Source organism: Amblyomma mixtum, chromosome 5 (genome assembly GCF_055824585.1).
Source record: "Amblyomma mixtum isolate Tamu chromosome 5, ASM5582458v1, whole genome shotgun sequence".
NCBI classification, from domain to species: domain Eukaryota; kingdom Metazoa; phylum Arthropoda; class Arachnida; order Ixodida; family Ixodidae; genus Amblyomma; species Amblyomma mixtum.
The window spans coordinates 28,627,867-28,648,277 of NC_143016.1; the positions used below are offsets into that span (position 1 = coordinate 28,627,867).

The 20,411-nt window shown below is 46.1% G+C and overlaps 1 protein-coding gene across 1 annotated transcript in view; it reads left to right on the forward strand.

Moving 5' to 3' along the window:
* CalpC (calpain C) overlaps positions 1-17,341 on the forward strand; it is a 78,714-nt gene extending 61,373 nt beyond the window's left edge. The window contains exons 6-19 of the mRNA XM_089543717.1: positions 140-214; positions 514-605; positions 1,875-1,952; positions 4,029-4,201; positions 5,020-5,138; positions 5,848-5,937; positions 6,570-6,688; positions 7,644-7,689; positions 7,754-7,877; positions 9,941-9,999; positions 10,652-10,799; positions 11,824-11,940; positions 12,918-12,976; positions 14,588-17,341. Of these exons, the coding sequence (XP_089399843.1) occupies positions 140-214; positions 514-605; positions 1,875-1,952; positions 4,029-4,201; positions 5,020-5,138; positions 5,848-5,937; positions 6,570-6,688; positions 7,644-7,689; positions 7,754-7,877; positions 9,941-9,999; positions 10,652-10,799; positions 11,824-11,940; positions 12,918-12,976; positions 14,588-14,614 (1,326 nt within the window). The 3' untranslated portion in view covers positions 14,615-17,341. The remainder of the gene's footprint in view (positions 1-139; positions 215-513; positions 606-1,874; positions 1,953-4,028; positions 4,202-5,019; positions 5,139-5,847; positions 5,938-6,569; positions 6,689-7,643; positions 7,690-7,753; positions 7,878-9,940; positions 10,000-10,651; positions 10,800-11,823; positions 11,941-12,917; positions 12,977-14,587) is intronic.
* Positions 17,342-20,411: the final 3,070 nt, after the last annotated feature.

Here is a 20,411-nt window from a genome sequence, read left to right on the forward strand (position 1 = left end):
TAAAAGTGTATAGAATCGGAGTGCTCATGAACTCCAGGCATTTGGAATGTAAAGCCGGTTAAAGTCGGCGTAAAGCCGCACCCTTTTTGTTCGCTCTTGTCCCTTTCATTCATATTTTTTTTATTGTCTTCTTTTTCAGACGAGAACATCTCCAGAAAAAATGGCGAACGGGATCTGGCTTGGCACAAACTACAGGATACTCTCGTTCCAGAAGGTAAAGAGCACACGCCGAAAACTTTCTCACACTATAAACCACAGTGCACAAATTATTTATGGTAGAAATGGTTTGGTTTACGGGGGTTTAACGCCCCAAAGCGACTCAGGCTACGAAGGACTAATGGTAGAATTGGTACTCATCTGTATCGAAAGATGGCTCGTCGTTAAGCACGGCTGCATTTCTACGGAATGGTTGGTGCCCTCGTTCACGTTTACGGCAGGTTGTGAAGGATGCGCATATTGCTCTTGTGGGCATTCAGCGAGCAACTGGCTGTGAGATTTTGTTTTTCTGCGCAGGTGACCACAGCTGGAGGCGAACAAGTGCAGCTTCTGAAATTGAGGAATCCCGTCGGATTAGGGACAGACTACATCGGCAGCTGGTCATTCGAGTAAGTTGATATATGGCCTGTTTCAAAATATATAAAACACAACTCTCCTGGGCGGAAGTTTCTAATATGAGCTCTTTGTACAGTGTTCACACCGCAACGTTACAGTCTGGTCGTCCGTTCTAGCTGCGTTGACTCCGAAGGAAACGATGCGAGATCGTTACTTTGCGTGTTTATTTTAGACGTGTATTTACTCACTGTACTGCAAAAATCACGCCTGATAAGCCGTGGCCCGCAGCTGTTGATGACGAGGACTTTGCAATTTGAATTAGGCTGCTGTTTTATTTTGCCGCAGCGGCGAAGCATGGGTTCGCTAGACTTCCACCCACGACCGGCCGCCTTTTGATTCCGGCAAAATGCAGAATCCGGTAAAAGTGATCGGATACTCTACGGCGAATTTTATAAAATTGGATAAATGTATTGAATAACTATAACTGAATAATTATATTCATTATTAGTTACTGAGTTATTTAATAGGGAAGCACTGAAGCAATAGGTGAGCCTATAAGGCCAGCTCATTTATTCTCGTTTTTGTTCCTTGAAGCGAGGTTACAGGTCAAAGAAGATGCTATCGTGTATAAGGTTTAACGTCTCAGAGCGACATGGCATATGAGATACGCCGTACGGGAGGGCTTCGGAATAATTTGGACCACCTGGGGTTCTTTAACGTGCACTGACATCGCACAGTGCATGGACACCTTGCACTCTAAACGCGAATACGCTTATAAGGGAATCAAAAGGAAGTCAGTTGCCCACTTAGTGCACTCCCTTTTTACACTGTTCTGTTTAGAGTGCGCATTTCGCCTCCATAGAAACATGGCAGCTGCGGCCGGGATCGAACCCGCGTCCTCGGGATTAGCACCCGAACGCTTTAACCACTAAACCACCGCGGCAGAAGAGGCGGTTAAGCTAAGGGCACATGCAGGTGCTTCTTTGTTGCGATGCAAACAAAACATCAGAGCGAACTGGACTTGTCAAAGTGGCAGCGGATTTAGACAGTAAGGAGTGTCACAAGGACAGAAGAAACACGAAAAACACAGGACGGGCGCTGTTTAAGCATGAACCAACTAGATGTTAAGCATGAACCAACTAGCCCACACCAGAATCCTCTTAAAGGAGTGTCAACATACCGTTTATATAACGGGGTTTGAATTTCGTTTGTTCAGAGATATACATGGAATACTTGAACAAGTTCATGGGGCGAAGGCCAACCTGAAGGTCGTTTTAAATTGTTGTTTTACTTTACCTTTTTTTTCATCCCATTCCCATTAGTTCCCTGGAATGGGACAAGGTTCCGCCAGAAGAGCAAGAAAGGCTGAACTACAAGAGCACCACGGAGGGAGAATTTTGGTAAGACGATGAGACAAAACGCCGTGGAAAGTGTAGTGAAGGCTTGGTGGGCCGTCACTGGGCAGATCTATAGGCATAGCGGAACACGCATGAGCGTCTTGCCAACTCAAGTCGTGGCAGGAAAACGGAGGCGCAGTAAATTAAATGAGGTACTTTCTTAGTGTTCTGTGTGGTCTATACGTCTTTCTATCTAGGCTTCGTCGGTAGGGTGAGCTTGCGCTTTCTGCGGCGTCCAAGCGTAAGAGAAGGTACTGTGCTTGAAAGCACTCCATTTTGTCGCAAGTGTTTTGTTGCAAGCAGAGATACAAATTCAATGCAAAATATGTAAGAACAGGAAAGGGAGATAAGTGAATTCACCCAGATTTTAACTGATTAGTGTGGTTCTGATAAAAAGTCCCAATGGCATTTGTGTGTGCGTGCGTGCGTGCGTGCGTGCGTGCGTGCGTGCGTGCGTGTGTGTGTGTGTGTGCGTGTGTGTGTGTGTGTGTGTGTGTGTGTGTGTGTGTGTGTGAGCGTCTTGGGTTCAATGCGACGAGACAGGGAAGACGAAGGATAATCAAACGCCCTAACCTGTTGCTACTCTCTCACCTCTCCCCCTCTTTTATTTTTTTTTCTTCTCACCCTTGAAATTAAGCGCTGGGGTGCGTAGATTTAACACAAATATACAATTTATCTTCGCATTGCAGGTTCTTGTATTACTGCCCCATAAAACTGTGACTCCAAGTTCAATGCATCAAAAAAAAAAAAAAGCCTACCGTAATATTCTGTAAACAATTCACACTATGCGTGTCCGAAACTTGAAATGTTGTGCATTGATAAATATCTACGCGAGCGGACAGTACAGTATTTTTGTTTTCAAAATTGGCCGTAATAACATGTTGATGTTTGTGTTTTCGTGGTCAAGTTTTCACTGTGCTTCCGTCACAGTCCCGCAGCCCACTGTTCTTATGCATGTTTACTGGCACTTTGAGGCATCTGGATTGCGAAGGATATTGTTTGCGCGATGTGTCCTCAAAGTGGTCATATGGGCGGTCATGGATCATGGGCTTTTATGATGTGGAAGTGATCATAAACGCCTAACTGCCATAACGCATTTTATGCTGGCAGTTTCGCCGCGCGGCCAGCAAGGTAGTGGAGCCAGTGCGGGTAAAAAAGCAGTCGTATAGGAAAAAGAACGGAGTGGGAAGACAAAACAAAAAACTTTACCTCGCTGTGCTTTTCTTGGCACTAACGCATGGCATTTTCCCGAAGGTGCATCCAGTGGACTATTTACCATCTGCGGAATATCTAGTAAAAGCAATATTTTTCTCGGACAGAATTGCGCCCTGCGGACTGCAGTGCGGAATGTGTGGAATATCTTTATCAGAGCTTTCGACCTGTCGTAGCGATTTCTTACGACATAGTGCAGCCCTTTTCGTAAAGTCCTCTGCAGGCAACCCTTTCTGTAAAATATCCCTTCATCCCCACATAACTGCTGAGCTTCTATGAGCTTACCAAAAGGCGAGTCGAGTTTTTTTAATTTCATTTATGTACCCTAAAGGCCTACGTGGGCATTGCGTGGGGGAAGGGGCGGGGGGGATATCCTGGATACATTACACACAAGGTTTAAGCAATTAACAATGAGAATATTATGAAAGCAACATAACAGCACTGAAACATGGAAAGAAATACATCATATGCAAGGGTTAAAGCAGAAAACTGCGGAAATAAAAAGAAGTCAAAACAAACCGAACAAAAGATAAATCTTGAACATCTGCTCTATCTGACTATCTTTTAGTGCTGTAATGAGTTTGTCAGGATCAACAGTGTTAACTATAGATTCGGATAGCGTATTTCATCTTTTATAGTGCTCAGTTTACTGACTAAACAACCAGTCAGTTTTCAATACTATAATAGGGCACGCTCGCTCACCACCCTCTCACCACATAGCATTAGTAGCTCCTTGTTACGTTCATGGAAGTTCACCGGCTGGAGGGGCAAGTCAGGCCTAATAAAAAGAGTGCTGTCACCCCCCTCGCTGCCCATAATGCGTTCGCTCATTACGCCCACGGATGTCGGTCGCCGTCACTCGGGCAGGATGTCGTACCAGGACTTCATGAAGACGTTCACGTCGCTCGAGGTGGTGCACCTGGACAGCGAGACGAGCCGCGACGAGCTCAGCATGCGCGACAAGACGCCCTGGCAGATGAAGGTCTGGAAGGGGCACTGGCAGAAGGGCGTCACCGCCGGCGGCTGCCGCAACAACACCGGTGAGCAGAAGCGCCACTACGGCACACGTTGCGGAAACGACGTGGCTTAGATCTGCGTCTGATCCTCGCGCCCAGAACGGCACTTCGCGATGTTTTAGCAGCTGTCGAAAAAGTCTTGCGCGTGCTTTCGACAACGTCACTTTCCCTCGTCGAATACCCCCGCGCCTCTTTTGCAGCACCATACCCAGCTTAAAACTTTATGAAGCTAGTAAAGCTGTACACGACAATGGTACAAGAGCGCAGTATACAGGATACCAGCGTCATTTCTTAGTGCCGCCTTCGTGTACGCTTTTATTTCATTATATAGCACAAGTTTAAGGTGCAGGTAGATGAGTTTGTACAATTCAGCGATGTAGCCATTGACTTTTATTTGTTCCTGCTCCGGTTGCTGCAGCCTTGTTTTCAATACTCATATACTCACCAAAAAATGCGTGCATTAAATGCCACGAGCTGCTTTCCGTGAGAACTATATTACAGCAAAAAGAAGTTGCGGCGCTAGCTGGCATAAAATTTGTATTGGTTAGAATATGTTAATCGATGACATGCCGACATCACGTTTACAATTGTTTGCTACTGATGCCTTCGGCAGCATATACGTCGCGCATTTTAATAATCAAAAATATCTTGCAATGGAAACATTAAATATATGATCCAATTCTTTGTTTAACATCAATACTTTTGGTTTTCAAATTGAGCCTTTGTGAAAGAACGGCAGACAGACAGAGTTATGTCGAGATGTTTTTTTTTTTTTTAGCGAGGTATACCCATTTTACTTTGACCGCAAATTCCTGTGTCCTTCGCTTTCGGTCTTTCTTCAGACACCTTCCACATCAATCCTCAGTTCCAGCTGATCCTGTCAGAGTCGGAAGAGGTAGTCATATCCTTAAGTCAAGACGCCGTCATCGAGCCGAAAGTAATGGGCTTCACCATCTACCAGGTTCGTGCACACCACTTCCATACTCTTGTGGAGGGGCGTTTTTGTTTATTTTATATCTTTTCTACACAACATTCTCTACGCGCAGCATTCTGCAGACTTTTGCAGGCTATGCTTTTATGCACATGCTAAAGACTGTAAAAGAAAGCCGCTAAGGGGACGGACTTTGCCTTGAAGCTTTTCGACAAAGGCCAGAGAAGTGCGAAAATTTTAACGCTTTTCATGTAAAAAAAACAAGCTAGAAACGTAAATAAACAACTTTTAAAACCAGGATTTCAAGTTAACCATGGTTCACATATCACCGCTAAAAGTTATATTCACTATTTTGAGAAAAATTCTCAAACGCATTTAAGTGCTGGCAGCATGGGAAGAAATATCAGTTTTTTTTTTAAAGGAGAGAGGGGAGCTGGAGCATTTTTTTTTTAATGGCAGAGAGAGCCTTATAAGTACTATACTTGTCCGGCTTTTCATTTTTACTCGTTTGCTCTTTTCTCTGCACTGTGATATTTGTATGAACGACAATGACATATCAGGCCTACGTTTCTGCTTCCCTTCTTACACTGTATCAAATTTTGCGAATCCGAGATTACACTTATGCAAATAAATAGTACGATACAATGTACAGACAGAAGTATGCCTGATGCTTCCAGCGTAGCTATCCCGAAATTTCCTATTCTTCTTGCGATAACTACTTTTCTCTTTCACCACAAAGACGCCGAAGCCACCGAATGAGGCCCTGGACAAAGCCTTCTTCAAGAAGAACAAGTCATTACTCAGTTCTCAGTACAGCAATTGCAAGCAGGTGAGTTGTTGGTATCTTTTTGCCCCGCGACTTCTTTAGATATCACATTCTTTAGCCTGTCACCACAGGCAGCGCACGAGCAGTATGCCGCCAGACTTCAGCAAGAGAAATGACCAGAGTTTTTTGTTTTTTGTTTTTGCACAAATTCATGACTGAACATTGAACAAGGCAGAATAATCAGCTATGGTGTTGCTTTTCAAAGAGTGGCTAACCGTTCTAGATGTCGGTCGAAAATTGGATATACGGTGACCGTAGCGGGCTTGATTTCCACTCACAAGTATGGCGACCACTTCTCCGAAGACGAAGATGAGCGATTATGATGAATATTTACAGATGAAGACAAAGGTCACACACTGTGCTTACAATGCTGAATAAGGCCGTTTGTTAGGTAAGGGTAGTTAAATTTCATTCGTAATTAGCTATAACTTGAGCTTAGTGAACACGCAGCATGCTTTCGCGAGGTTTCACGGGAATTTGATGATTTGATCACATATTCAGTAATTGATGATTTGCGTGACCGATTCTGCAAATACATAGCTGATATCTGGATCTGGGTTCTACTGTTAGCACAGTGGAAGAAGTGCCGATCATTTTACAAATGTGGTGCGTCTGCACTTCGGGACTGCGCGCAGGTGTCCGTCAGGTGTGTTCTGGAACAAGGAGGCTACGTTTTGCTCCCAACCACTTTCGAGCTTGGCCAGGAGGCATCTTTCACGCTACGGGTCTTCTCGGGGAAGCCGACAAAGCTAAAGTAAGTGCATGCAACAGTACTTGACTCACTGGTCAGTGTGAATCGCTGACTTCATTGCCAACCCACCGCGGTGGCCTAGTGGTTATGGCACTCGGCTGCTGGCCCGAAAGACGCGGGTTCGATCCCGGCCGCGGTGGCTGAATTTCGATGAAAGCGAAATTCTAGAGGCCCGTGTAGTGTGCGATGTCAGCGCACGTTAAAGAATCCCAGGTGGTCGAAATTTCCGGAGCCCTCCACTACGGCGTCCCTCATAGCCTGAGTCGCTTTGGGACGTTATACCCTAATAAACCAAACCAAACCAGTCTCCATTGCCTTTTTCAGCTGAGCGCAGAGCAGGGAATAGAAAAAAAAATTATTAGGGGTTCTACCCTGGTTACATCTAAGATCGAGCGATAGCTGTACGCTTATATATATTTTCTAATTCTGCTGGTCAAGTTCTTTCCAACGGTGTATCACTTGACATTGTAGCGTAAAGTTAATTTGTAGTCAGAATTAATTACCTGTAATTAATTACGACGCGTAATTAGTACAGCTCATTCTACTCGACATAAGCTAAACATGTAGTAAGGTTAGATATCGATTTTAGTCCCGTTATACCGAAGTCGAATTTTGTGAACGGATGGGCCAACTTTGGGGGTGGCCCGGCTAAATTTTGGTTATCACCATCGTGTTGCTCATGCTCGAATTTTGTTAAGCGCTCTGTTAGCCCAGCCCAGCATAGCACTATCGGCTAGGCAACATGTTGCTTGTTGCTAGGCGTATTTTGACCTTGTCTAGTCTGAAGGTCACACGTTCGTAGCGGACGGGTCAGGTGTTGTTGAGCGGGGTTAGCGCGTAATGCAGAGCTATTGCTCTAAAAGTAGTACGGAATGCAGCAGTTCGTTGTGTCTATATTCTTGTCATATACTGCTTTTTTAGCCACATTTTTTAATTCTTCCGTCTTTCCATTTCGCAGGCTTATCGACAGCCAACCGAGCACAGTGAAGCCAGCGATAATGAAGGTGAGGTGAACCACTGCGTTCAGCGTGTTCGGGTGCTGACGACGCTGTCTTTACGGTGTTCCAGGCGCCGCCCTCTTTCGACAGCAAAATCAGCTCGTACGAGGCCGTCTTTCTTCAAGTGGCGGACGAGCACTCTTCGGTGAACTGCTTCGAGCTTCAGGAGCTCCTCGAAGCGTGCCTACCCAATGGTACGCGCGCCAACGGGACCTAGTGTACATCACGATATGTAACGAATGATGTGTAGTACTTGGACAAACTAATTTCACCGCGCCATTTTCACTGACGACGCAGAGGGACCTCTTTTCAGTCTTTTTTTTTTATTCGAGATGTTTGCCATTAGGCATAATGAAAAAGGGAAAGAAAGTTATAAGAAGGAGTGTAAATAAGCCTCGCTTGAAAAGTGGCAAAAGTTCACGATAAAGCGATTATCATGAGCCCACTTGCGATAGTCGCCTGCAACGTCCCATCGCAGGCCTACCTTCCTTAGGAAGCGTCGTCTCACGGAGGCTGTAGCCGGGCAAGTCCACAGCAAGTGTCTTTCATCACACTGGTCTGGCGCAGCACCACAATGGGGACACTTGTCAGTCACTTCGAAACGTTTGTCACGGCACCAATGACGCACAGAAGGAGTCAGAGCCGCTCCTGCCCGAATCCGGCGCACAGATACCTCCTCCTTCCGAGTGAGAGTCCGGGGGAGAGAGTACGAACACGGAGGAATTAGAGCGCGTGTTCGCTGACGCAGAGCTGTTTCTCAGAAACATGGGACAGGAACGGAACTGGGGGAAGAGGGGAAGGTGGCGGGGTGTCTGATGTGTCAGGGTGTGTCATTGCATCCACATGAATATTATGGGGATCCTGGGCATGGTCGCGAATCCAGTGTATACGCACAGGACAGGGGTATTTTGTGCAATGTTGGTGAATGGATTGTGTAACTTGGAACGTGCGCCGGACAGCCTTAAGCTGCTTAAAGGCGGCAAGGGAGTCGGTGTAAATGTGAACAATATCGAGAGTGGGTATGAGTGGAAGGGAATCAATTCACTTTTCAGTCCACTTTCCTCACCTCACATCTGTAAAAACGACGTTTCGAAGAAATTTTACTGAATGTGTACGCCTACGCGTCATTAAATTTCGTTTGGTTGTTTCATGACGTACTTGCACTTTTAAAGTATCCCTCTTTGGTTCAACTAACATGCTCACAGCACTCATGGCTATACGCAAGGAACATAAATTGTAAATTGTAAATCGCGGTGTTTAATACAATATAAAAACACTAGCGCTTCAGACGGGGACAAAGAAATAGAAGAAGACAGGGTTCTTTGTCACCGACTGGAGCGCTAGTGTTTTTATGATATAGTGGACAACAAACTAGACCAGCTCTCCGCATTGAATGCGGGGTTTAACGTCCCAAAGCGACATATGGTCTTTGAGGGGCGCCGTAGTAGACGGCACCGGATTAATTCAGACCGCCTGTGGTTATCACTTGTGCTGGCTGATCCGTTGCAAGTGTCGATAAGCAAGCCGTATACATGATGCAAAGCGAGGAAAGTGTTTCGATGTCTGTACATTTATCGTTTATTTATTTATTTACTCAGTCCCTAAATGCGCTCGAGCTGAGAGGTAACAAACACATTAAAAGATGAAAACAATGCATGAACCGATGTCAATACATGTTCCCGTCGCCACGAACAACCTCTTGAAATTTTTTGATGTCCTTTCTGTGGCGATGTCTCGCGGCAAGCTGTTCCATTCAGTGATGATACAAGAATGAATAATTTGGCATAAAAACATGTGTGGCAAGTTACGCCCTTAATTTTGAGTGATCACGTCGTGAAAGGAAGAAATCGTCTATGAGTGATCGGTGGCGACAAAGTTTACGGAAAAGCGTTAAACGGGCATGTTTACGACGATGTGGTTAGTTTTTCAATTCGACGCGTTCTTCAATATCGGTGACACTACTTAAAGCGCTAGTTGTCTGAAAAAAAAAAAAAAAAAATCGAACAACACGACTCTGCAAGGATTCGATGTTTCTCTACTACTTTGGATTAGGCTAACAGGTACATATTTTTATTTAAATATTTTTACCACAAAGGGCAGGAACATAGAACGCACAATACAGGTCTGGCGCCAGTCCTGTATTGTGTGTCCTTTGTGCTAAAAGTAATTAAAAAGTTTTCTGTACCTTACGTCTTTCTTCTTCGACGGCCTTCTTTATGTTTGCTCACCCTTTATTTATTTTTTTTTCTAATTCCAGACTACGTCAAAAGCTGTGCAACATTGGAAGTTTGCCGACAAGTCGTAATGGCGCTGGACGTATCCTTTGCCATCTTGTTTACCCAGAAGCTGCTAAAGCTGTTGACCATATCTGTGATTTCTCATTGTCTTATTAAAGCTTTCCGCGTAGAATACGCCTTAAACTATATAGCTGAGTAAATAATTAATTACGATTATAAAGAGCCATGCACAATAAAGCGTGAAAAGCTGTCAGTAGCAAAGAGATGATATTGCTGGCTACCAGGTGCGCAAAGATGCTTTATTTAAAATTTTCTAGCTCAAGTAAAAGCACTCATAGAGATAAAAAAAAAGAAAAACAACGACGACAAACCTGAAAGACAGCGTTAAGCCACTTCTGCTATCATTTTATTTTTACTTTATTATAATACCTTTAACACGACAGAGTTGTGTGAGTTGTACACATGTCAACGTGATGAAAGACAGAACAAATATGCGATACGTGCAAGTCTTGCAAAAATGCACATTCTCCTTGTAAGCTCTTTGGTTCAACCATCGGTACCCCATCTTAAGCACTGAGCGCAGCTCTCAGCCGCTTTGTGCAGCTTCAACTTCAGATCTCTTCAGGAGCAATCTGACACTGCCCCGAGTTTTTCTGGAACGTCGTAACTGGAATCCGCAATAAGCTCCTGACGTCGCACAGTTGTCCTTGACTCTTCTCTTGCGCAACCAGCCAACGGGTCTCGGCCGACTGCGGTACCAGGAGTACAAGAACTTCATGTGCAGCCTCAAGTACTGGCAGAGCACCTTCAAGAAGCACACACGTGGCACCGCGGGCATTCTGAGGGCCGAGAAGCTCCGCGACGCCATCCTCGACGTCGGTCAGTGCTGCTGCTTTCTTGCACGCTGCTTTGTCACAACGCTAGCTGATACACGAGCAAGCCATGCTCGAGATCGTGTAGCGTCGAATGTGGTGGGAGTTACCGTAGCATCCTACTAAATGCGGCCTCCATTGTCAGAATGCCATATAGCGAAATACGTATTTTTTTTTTGTCTTCTTGGAGCAGCTCGGGCAGCAGCATATAGGGCACTCCCACATATAGTGGCATAGAGTGGGTTGGGTGCTATTGCATGACGGGCAATGAGACAATACCCCAATTACCGGGTGCCGAAACCCAGAACTGAACCAGAGGCCTTTAGGCCTGCCTCAAAGAAAGCAGTTTATGGTCATTATAACTAATATCGCTTTTAGCGCCGCGTAACGTTTAGTGCGATGCTGTCCTCTCGTCCCGCAGGCTTCTCAGCAGGGTGCAGCTCTCGTTGTTGCATTTTGCTGCTGGTTTTATGCTCTGCATATAATATGCAGATACGACGGAAGGCTCCACCATGTTTGACGACAACATGCTACTCAGCTCTTGTAAGAGTATTGTTGTGTTTGCACAGAGCAGTTTGCTTCTTGCCTTCAGCGTGTGCTGCCATGAAGGCTTTACATCAGCGGCCGCTGCTAATCAACTGCAGTCGCTGCCAGTTATATACTGCCTTTGTCAGAAGTAATGTGTTCAAGGGGTTTGCTTCTAAGCCACCTAGTGGGGCCCTTATTGTGGTATCCGTGGATGTAGCAAGTTTCGGAGGACTGAGAAGCAGTGCTCTTCTCACCGTCAACAGATATGGAACACTTTCTATGCCTAACGAGCCTCACAGCATGGTTGAGAATGAAACCCCTGGGATATTTACTTTTGACTAAGGTTGTAGGTGCCTGCTACTTGATCGACAGTTGATATTTATGCGTAGCTGCACGTTGGAATGCCTTCTGGTCTGTATGAAGGTAGGTATTAGGGAATCTAACGAGATGTCTTTTCCTGTCGCGCAGTCAAACATCAACACGATGCTCCTTTCCCTTTTCAGGTTTCCAGCTCAACACAGACATTTTGGCTATGCTGATGCTGAGGTACATGAGGAAAGACGGCACGCTGCGGTTCGGGGACTTCGTGTCTTGCATCCTCCACCTCTCCGTGGCCTTTGGTAAGTGCAGAGGTTAGAACGGCGTGGGTTGAAATTAATAAAACGTGAGATGGCCTTGAGGATCTACCTCAGTCTTGGGTCTTAGGCAGCGCTCAACCCCGGACGCTACAGTGGACCGTGTCAAAGGTCACCTTAATCAACAGACTGAGGTAAAAACGACGACAGTGAAAGCTTAAAGATAAAAGTTCCAAAAGGAAGAACAGGATATATGAAGGTAGAATCACTGCGTGTTGTGATTGCGGGTAGTGCTGCCATGGGTCTTTTGATACTTAAATATGAAAGGATCATACCAAAATAAGAAACTATATATAAAAGAAGAATTACACGCTGACAGCCCATTCTCCGGCTTTTAGCATGCAAAAGGTCTCACACATATGCGTGAATTTATTGCTACTAGAAGATTTATCAGGTTTACACATTATATTCGCGATTGTGATGTAACCGTTCTGCCCCCGGGGCCTTTCCTGATAGACGTAGCGTTGCATGGCGACACAGCTATTAACGTTAACGACGTCGCTCAAGTAAGCGTTGAGAACAGCCTCATTCTATAGAGCTTTTTTAGTGTCCTGCATGCTCCGTTGATCCTAAATGCAGCGATCGCATTCCAAAGTCAGGCGAAATGCAGAGACGCCCATGCTCTAAGGTTTCCGTGAACGTTAAAGAAATCCTGTTGTTCAGATTAATACCTGCAGCCCTCCGCTAGGGCGTACCCCGAAGCTCAGCTGCTTCTATAGCACTTAAGAAAATTGCAGTTATTTTTTCATTCTTTAAACCGTTCCCACTTCCGATATGCATCGTTCACAAGAAACCTATGAGTTTTATTACCAAGTGCCATCTGTGAGGACGCGATTGATCTAACGAGTTTGGGGCTGCGGCCTGCTAGCTTTCTTTTTTTTTTGTTTAAATAGACCAAGGTTAATGCACAGCACGCGTCATTATAACCAAAATTCTTTCTAACTATCTGAACTATCTTGCAGCAACGTTCGAGAAGAAGGATCCCCTTCAGAACGGCTTCATCAAGATGACACTTGCCGAGGTAAGTGTGCACGCCATATACGTTCGTCTGAGCCCTAAAAAAGCATGGAACAAGCAACTTCCGCTCTCTTCATCTTGCTAGCAGATATAAGTTATCCTAAAAAAATTGGCACAATTAAGGTAACTAATTCTATCGGTACTTTGCAGAAAACAGCACACTGCAGGCGAATGTGGTGCCGTCCGAAATAAAAGGGGGTGTATAAAAAGAAATAAGGGCTCACTGCGGAAGAAAGCAGTATTGGTGGTGTCCGTTTCTGGGCTGTTGGTTTATACTTTTGAAATGACAGAATTTAGCATGGCACAAAAAACGGCACACGAAGGTGGAAGGGGGGCAACGATTTTAACCTTCTTCAACTGATGCTATAGGTAGACAGGACATAGAACTGTATCTAATGTATATATGAGCGCGTTTCAACAGACTAAATAATTGTTTATCAACTATATTGTCTGTTTGGGACCTTATCACGAGAAACTAATCATTTCACTTGAACTTCTTAAAAATAACTCTTCGTTTTATTGTATCTAGTTACGACCGGACGGCTACCATAACTGATACGAGATCCGGTCTCGTCATTCCATCGATATCGCAACGTAGAAGAATTTCCGGTCTGAGCCCTTTTCACAACCTTCACTGACACCCTGCACTCTGCCACCAATTCATCCCTAACCTTCAATACGCATCTAGCCGCATCGACCATCGTCACAAAGTGGGCATTGAATCATCGACCACTCAAGCTTTCGCTCTGTCATTCATACTCCGTACCGCACGAGGATGGAAATACTTCCCGCACAACTCGTGATGAACTCGCAAAACCACTTTCTAGCGACGCCTAGCTAACTTCTTACGCCCAGGTTTTGTCTAATGCCTGTTTTGTACACTATATTTCTCATACGTACAGTTGCGGGGCGGGTAAAAAAGATTGTCACACATGACAGAACACCAGAGCGCCGGAATGACAACGCGTGGCGCTGCGGGTGGAGAAGAGGCTGATAACGAGAGTGCCGGGCCGTTCTCATTCTACAGTATTAGGGGGGTTCAGCGGACTGTCACGGACCAGCAAAATTACTGGCTAAAAGCAGCGCTATCATATATTGTTCCCGCGAGTTCCTTTTGACAAACCATCGCGGACATAAAAAAACAGTAATAAAAAGAGGCCCTCTTAGCTCATGATAACCGAGCCAAAATAAATGCCGCAAGCACAGTCACGTAGGGTCGGCACTTCAACGCTCGGGCGGTGCACGCTTGATAAAGCTTACTTCATGCCGTCCCCCCCTACGCTGCAAACATGGAAACAGCCCGTTAGGCAGGTCTGCGTACCGCAGCGCCGCGTGGTGAGATATACGAATTCTGATCGCCAATGATCTGTGCTAATATTTTTTGCTCGCGACTGTCCCTCCCTCTGAAATGCCTGTAGCCGTGAGGGGTAAAATATGTAAATTCAAATGAATGAAAATAAAGCTTGCCCGTCCACACGCCTTTCGTTGTGGGCAAACCGACGTAACAAGGACAAAGCAATTCTAAATTCGCGCAACCCACGTTCTGAATTCCTGACTCCAAAATTAAGTTTTTCTGGCTCACTGACTATGCAATGCATACCTTTTCTTCTTTCAGTGGCTCAAGACGTCATTGCAGTGCTGATCAATGCCCTATCGACTTCTTCAGAAGGAGCCGCTCCGGTTTGAATTGAGCACAAGGCACAGAGAGTCTGCGACGAGGCCATCTTGCATCTGGATTGAATCTTCAGTCCAAACTTCTGTCCAGCTCGAGCACGTGAAACACGGCCTGCCTTATCTGAGGGTGGAGTGCGCAATATACCGGTGCGGTCACGTGACGTTACATCAACGACGAACTTGTTTTAAGCGCTCTCCAATAGGTTCTTTTGTTTTGTCTAATCTGAGAAACCATGTAAAATTTGTCGATATTTTGTTGATGCCCAATGCTGGTATCGATTATCAAACCTGGAAACTTTCAAACATCGAGTCCTGCATTGGACGCGATGCGTTGATCTGAATGTCTCAGACAGCTTAGGTGGCTCGGCTCTGAGTTTAAAAACGTATCGTACACATGATGATGCAAGTATCGTTAAACAGGCCCCAAAATTTTGCAAAATATTTTAGTACGGACTGCTTAAGAACCTTAAACTTGAGCGGTGACGGCTCGTAGACGCCTAGTACTGTTCACATTTTTGTGAACTGTATATATAACTGTTCACTGCGATACTGTTGCAGTTCTGTTAATAACGGTTAGTGCTTGGAGGAAAAGTGAACAGTTGTTAACAACCCAACTTCTTTTTGCCTGCAGAATTTATTTCTAACAAAATCAAGTTGTTAGACGTGCTTCGTTTTCACAACACATACTTGATCTTGAGTTTGTGAGGATAAGTTCGATCCACAGTGCTGATGATTATTTAACTTCTGTTTAAATGCAAATGCTTTTCTACAAATAGGGGCTAAAATCGTTTGGCCCTTTGTTGTTGACAATTATTTGTTGTCTGGAACGCACTACTTCGAAGCAGCGGACGTTAACAAGTGAAACGCACAACAGGCACAATGCGAGGCATGGAATTCTTGTCCTGTCTCACTCCCTGCTCCTTGCATCTTAGTCATTTAAACGCCAGGCAACTTTCAAGTGGCATGGTTCGAAGTTAGCTCAGACTCGGCTCATACCAAGTGGCTGCGTAGCTCGCGAGATCATTTATTCCGGGGGCAGAAACGTAGAGAACGGACGAATGTGTGGTGTGCCATGCCACGAAATAGGGGCCGGCAGCCTCTTTCGTAACAGCCCTTAGCAGCTAAAACTGTGAACTTAGTTATATGAGCTTGATCCTTCTGTTCCGACGAAAATTCTGTTAGCGCTGTAATTTGCTTTACTGACCTTTATTCTCCTGGCCTGCATTTGTCCGGAATTTAAAAAAAAAAACAAGGTCTAACAAAGAAAGAAAGTTGTAGGTGTTAGCAGCGCACACGAAACAAGGACGGACAGAAAAGGGAACGAAACACAGCGCTGACTTTCAACTGAGCTTTATTGGAAAAATAAGCGACTTTTATACAAATAATTTTTTTTAACGTGTGACTCAGAAGATGTCAAAACGTCCTACTACATGTGCCATCCAAAATCACTGATACTCTAGATAAACCCTGATAAAGAACGTGATTGAAAACACTGAGGAATCCTGAGAAGACACGAAAGGTCAATCAGATGAAAGATTTGTGCAACGCCCACCTTTTTTCTTAAGACACGTGCCACTTAAAACCATCTAAAGGGTGTCATGATCAACAACGGTGAAGAAACAACAATGGGAAACCCTGTCAAAAATTTTTTTGATACCAAAATGCAAAAGCAGGGTGAAGCTGTATATGGGCTCCCGTTGTCAAAATTAAAAAAAAAATTATTTGTATAAAAGTCGCTTATTTTGCCAATAAAGCTCAGTTGAAAGTCAGCGCTGTGTTTCATTCCCTTTTCTGTCCGTCCTTGTTTCGTGTGTGCTGCTAACACCTGCAGCATGAAAAACCAACTAGCCCAAGAAAAGACGATTCTGAAAGAAAGTCTAATGCACCTGTTTCTTTAGTGTTTTCGTTATTAAGAAGTACACTTGTTTGGATCCATGAGATCTTAAATTATGTTTTCAAATGAGAGAGGGAAAGCGGAAATCATTCTTCCGAAAGCGCTTTTGTACAAATGCTTCGCAGGACGTTTGCACTTTTATTTGCCGTGCCGTGTAAACTATAATATTAACAAATGGCTGCGTCATTTAGTGAACGCTGCTGCGATAAACAAAGAGCACTCGTGCTACCGTTCGCGGTAGGAGAAGGCTTCAGTTAACATTTTTATCAGTGTGGAAGGGTCGATAGAATTTTTAATCATGGCTCACTCGCTACTTAGGAAGTATCTCCTCAGTGCTGATCTTCTCATTTTTTAGAGTTTTTAATAAATATATGTGCATGTCAGATTGTGCTTTAGATCTGCCATAAAATGCTCTTGAAGGATGTTTCAGTCATGATGCTGTTGTCATGCTTTGTTACGATTCTGTTCAACTGACATTTCCAAAAAGCATAAACAGGAAGTGTGTACAGGATGTCATGTGGGATTAGAAGCAGACGGCGATTCTTCTGCAGTGGGGCGTCTAGATGTATGCAAATTATTTGCCAGCATATTGTGCGCAGCCCGCTGAGTATTTTCATGTCTTGGACAGGAGTTCTGTCGGGACTGCTAGCGCACAACTATATTCATGTACAAAATAGGTGGAACGAATAGATATATTGTGTAAAATGTAGAGTATGTCTCCTCGCCTTGAAGTGTACATGAAAACTGTAGGTGAAAAGCAACTACCTTCATCCGTGTACAATAAACCACAGTCATTACTAATTCTTTTCGTTAAGTCTTTTCTTTCACCGGACTACACCTTCATTTAGTGTTGTGCAGCATTAAGACCCTTCACGAGCGCATGACTTCATGCTCTAGTTGCAATAAAAAATTAACAGAAGATCAATGCGATTAATTTGGCAGAGTATATGTTAGCACTGACGTCGCGTGCTGCGCTACCCCATGCAAAACATCCCCCTTACCCAAAGGAAACCGTAGCACTGGCACCTCAATCCGGGCCAAAATACAAGTAGCTTCTATTCCGAAAAACATACACCTGGAACATAACATGCCGAGGCGGCGTGCGCGGGTCCGAGCCCTCAGTCGGAAAATCGGCGTGAGCCCTATTAAGATCGGCGTCAACAAGTCTCGCCGGGTGGCCGCCAGCACGCCTGCTTCTACTGTGTATGGCTGCGAGCAACTTGAGTGTGATTGCTTTCGGGCCTGCCGCCATGGACCGCACGCGCGGAGAGGACCCAGGTGCCAGCTGACTTCAATTACGGAGTTTGCCCGGTTGGAGCGCAGGACAAAAACAGACCCCCTTTCCGAAAGGTCTGCACGTGTAGAACGCCGCCGCCGTCGCCTCGGGGAGACGAACGTTATCTTCCCCATTTGCCGTGACCGTGCCAGGGAACAAAGGGCCTCGTCTCCTGTTGCTCTTTGGCGTGCCAAGCACCGCGACAAGCTGGCGGGCATCATCTCCGACCCTCGCGAACGTCTCCAGGCACGGGGAACCACTTTCGGCCTTTTCGTGACCTCGCTTTCCGGCCTTGAGCGGCGGGTGTCTTTGATTATCAACAGATGTCGGTGACCCGCAGAAACCTTCGGCTGGCAGGAGGCCATCACCTACCGCAGTCAACGCTACCTCGACGACAACCTTCTTTCCCTCAGACTCCACATGTGACGGGGGCGTGGCCCTAAGTGCAGTGGTGTGTTTGTGCGCACAAGTTTGTGTTGTTTGTGATCTGGGCCCCTCCCACCCCGGCGTGGGCGTTCTCAACCTAGGGAATTTAGGGAAGGCGAATAGTATAAATGTCGACAACGAATGCGGCAGATCAGAACTCACTAGAGCCTCTCTTAGCCTCCCATAGAGCCTCACTAGAGCCTCCCATAGAGCCTCTTTTGGAGCCTCCTTCAGTCTCTAACCATGATGTAAAAAGATGTAAATAAACCCTCTTGTAATCTTCCTCCCATCACTTAACTCTGACTTGGCGGCACTCCTGTCCTGGTGGTGGTGGGAACGGGTGTCGAAGCTTGACCATGGTTCCGTCAAGCGAGCAGCAGCAGCAGCAGCGAGCTAGCAACGACCCCGAACCGACCCATCTTCGCCAACAACGGGTGGCAGACCCAACAGCCCTCACGTCTTGTACATAGACGTGGCCATATACCAGACAAACAGATGCCATGAGCATCATGGCCACGGATGAAACAGGCACAATTCAAATGTCCGGCTCCGTCAGTGGTGTCAACACGAGCAAGGCGGCGAGCCACCATTGCACTCGCGACACAACATCTGCATCTTCAGTACGCTACTGAGAAAGAAATACGCAGAGAAACCAACGCCACAGAAACCGTCATCACAGACTCGCAGGCAGCATGCCGAGCACCGGGCATCCTATCCGCACAAGTAAGACAAATTCTTCAGCACTGACCCGCCACCACCACCCCTTACTTGCACTGCTTGGGCCCCAGGTCATGCCTCCCTCCCTGGCAACGATCGCGCACACGCGCTCGCCCGATATCTGACCCGCCGGGCTCCAGCGGAGGAAGAGGCTAGAACACGTACCATGCTTAGCCCGGACTGCCGACAAAGAAAACGATAAGGAGGCACAAGACCCCACTGCGGTGTGTCCATGCTCAGCGCTCACTTAAACGAACATAACCGAGTACTAAAAAACACAAAGAAGAACGTTTACACCACCCCACAAAACTCTCCATAGGGCCGACGCCATCGTCTGGCGCCAGTTACACCTCTCACGAACTCGCACCTTTTCTTCCCCACGCAATACACCGAATGCTGTTCGCATTGCAGCAATCCAAACCGAACAGTTTTTAACTCTGTCTGGGAGTGCCCGAACCCACCAGGAAACCACAAACCATCTCCCACCGTTTATTCCCCTCCTAGGAGGCTTCCCTGAACGGCTCGGACCCGAGAGACCAGCAATCGCTGATCGAACTGGCGCGCCGGACCACCTGTCATCGAGGTCTCGGACTGAGGACTTCACCTATCATGGGCGTCTGTAACTAACCCTAAACAAATGTTTTACAGCCACCACCACACCCTCGGACGGAGCAGCTGCTGCCTGTGACGGGTTCAGACCATGGTAACACAGGTGGCGTGATACATTCCTTCACCGCGTGGCAAGCCTTACCCCGTCTTCACTCTCCCCATCCTTCGACTCTGATCGGAAACCACGTTGTTCCTCTCCTACTTTTCCTCTCTACAGCTGACCTCCTGCCAACCGATGCTTCATAGGTCAACACCAACGCTGAACACTTTTGAAGCTGTAGCTTCACTACTAGAGATCTCGGGTTGAGATCGCCGTGCGTTGCGAATGACCTTCAAGGCTCAGCCAAAGTCAAACCTTCAGGAGAGCAGACACCTTATTCGCGCTTTAAGCTACGAAACCGATGAAGAGCGGCAGCTTCTAAAGCAAAGCAAAGGCGCATAACTGGCCCCTGGGACAGTGGACACCTTAGTCGCGCTTTAAGCTATGAAAGTGATGAAGAGCGGGAGCTTCAAAAGCAAAGGAAAGGCGCAACTGAGACTAGGCAGAGGGATCTATCCACCACCAGGTAGGTCCCTAACACCCTCGGAATGTAGGGCCTGGCGAAAAATTCAGGCTAATCGCTTCTTCCCTTATGTTACTCTGCATGATGAACTTACAGGCGACCCAGATGACTGCAATCTCTGCAACGTACTACCTCTGAGTCAAAATTATCTAATCTGGCAATGCCCCGAATCTCCGGGAGCTAAACAGACTGATCCCCTTGATCAAGTTGCCTGGGAGTCCTACGTCCGCAGCCCAAATGCGGATGTACAAAAGATTGTCCTGCGCCTGGCATAGGAGGC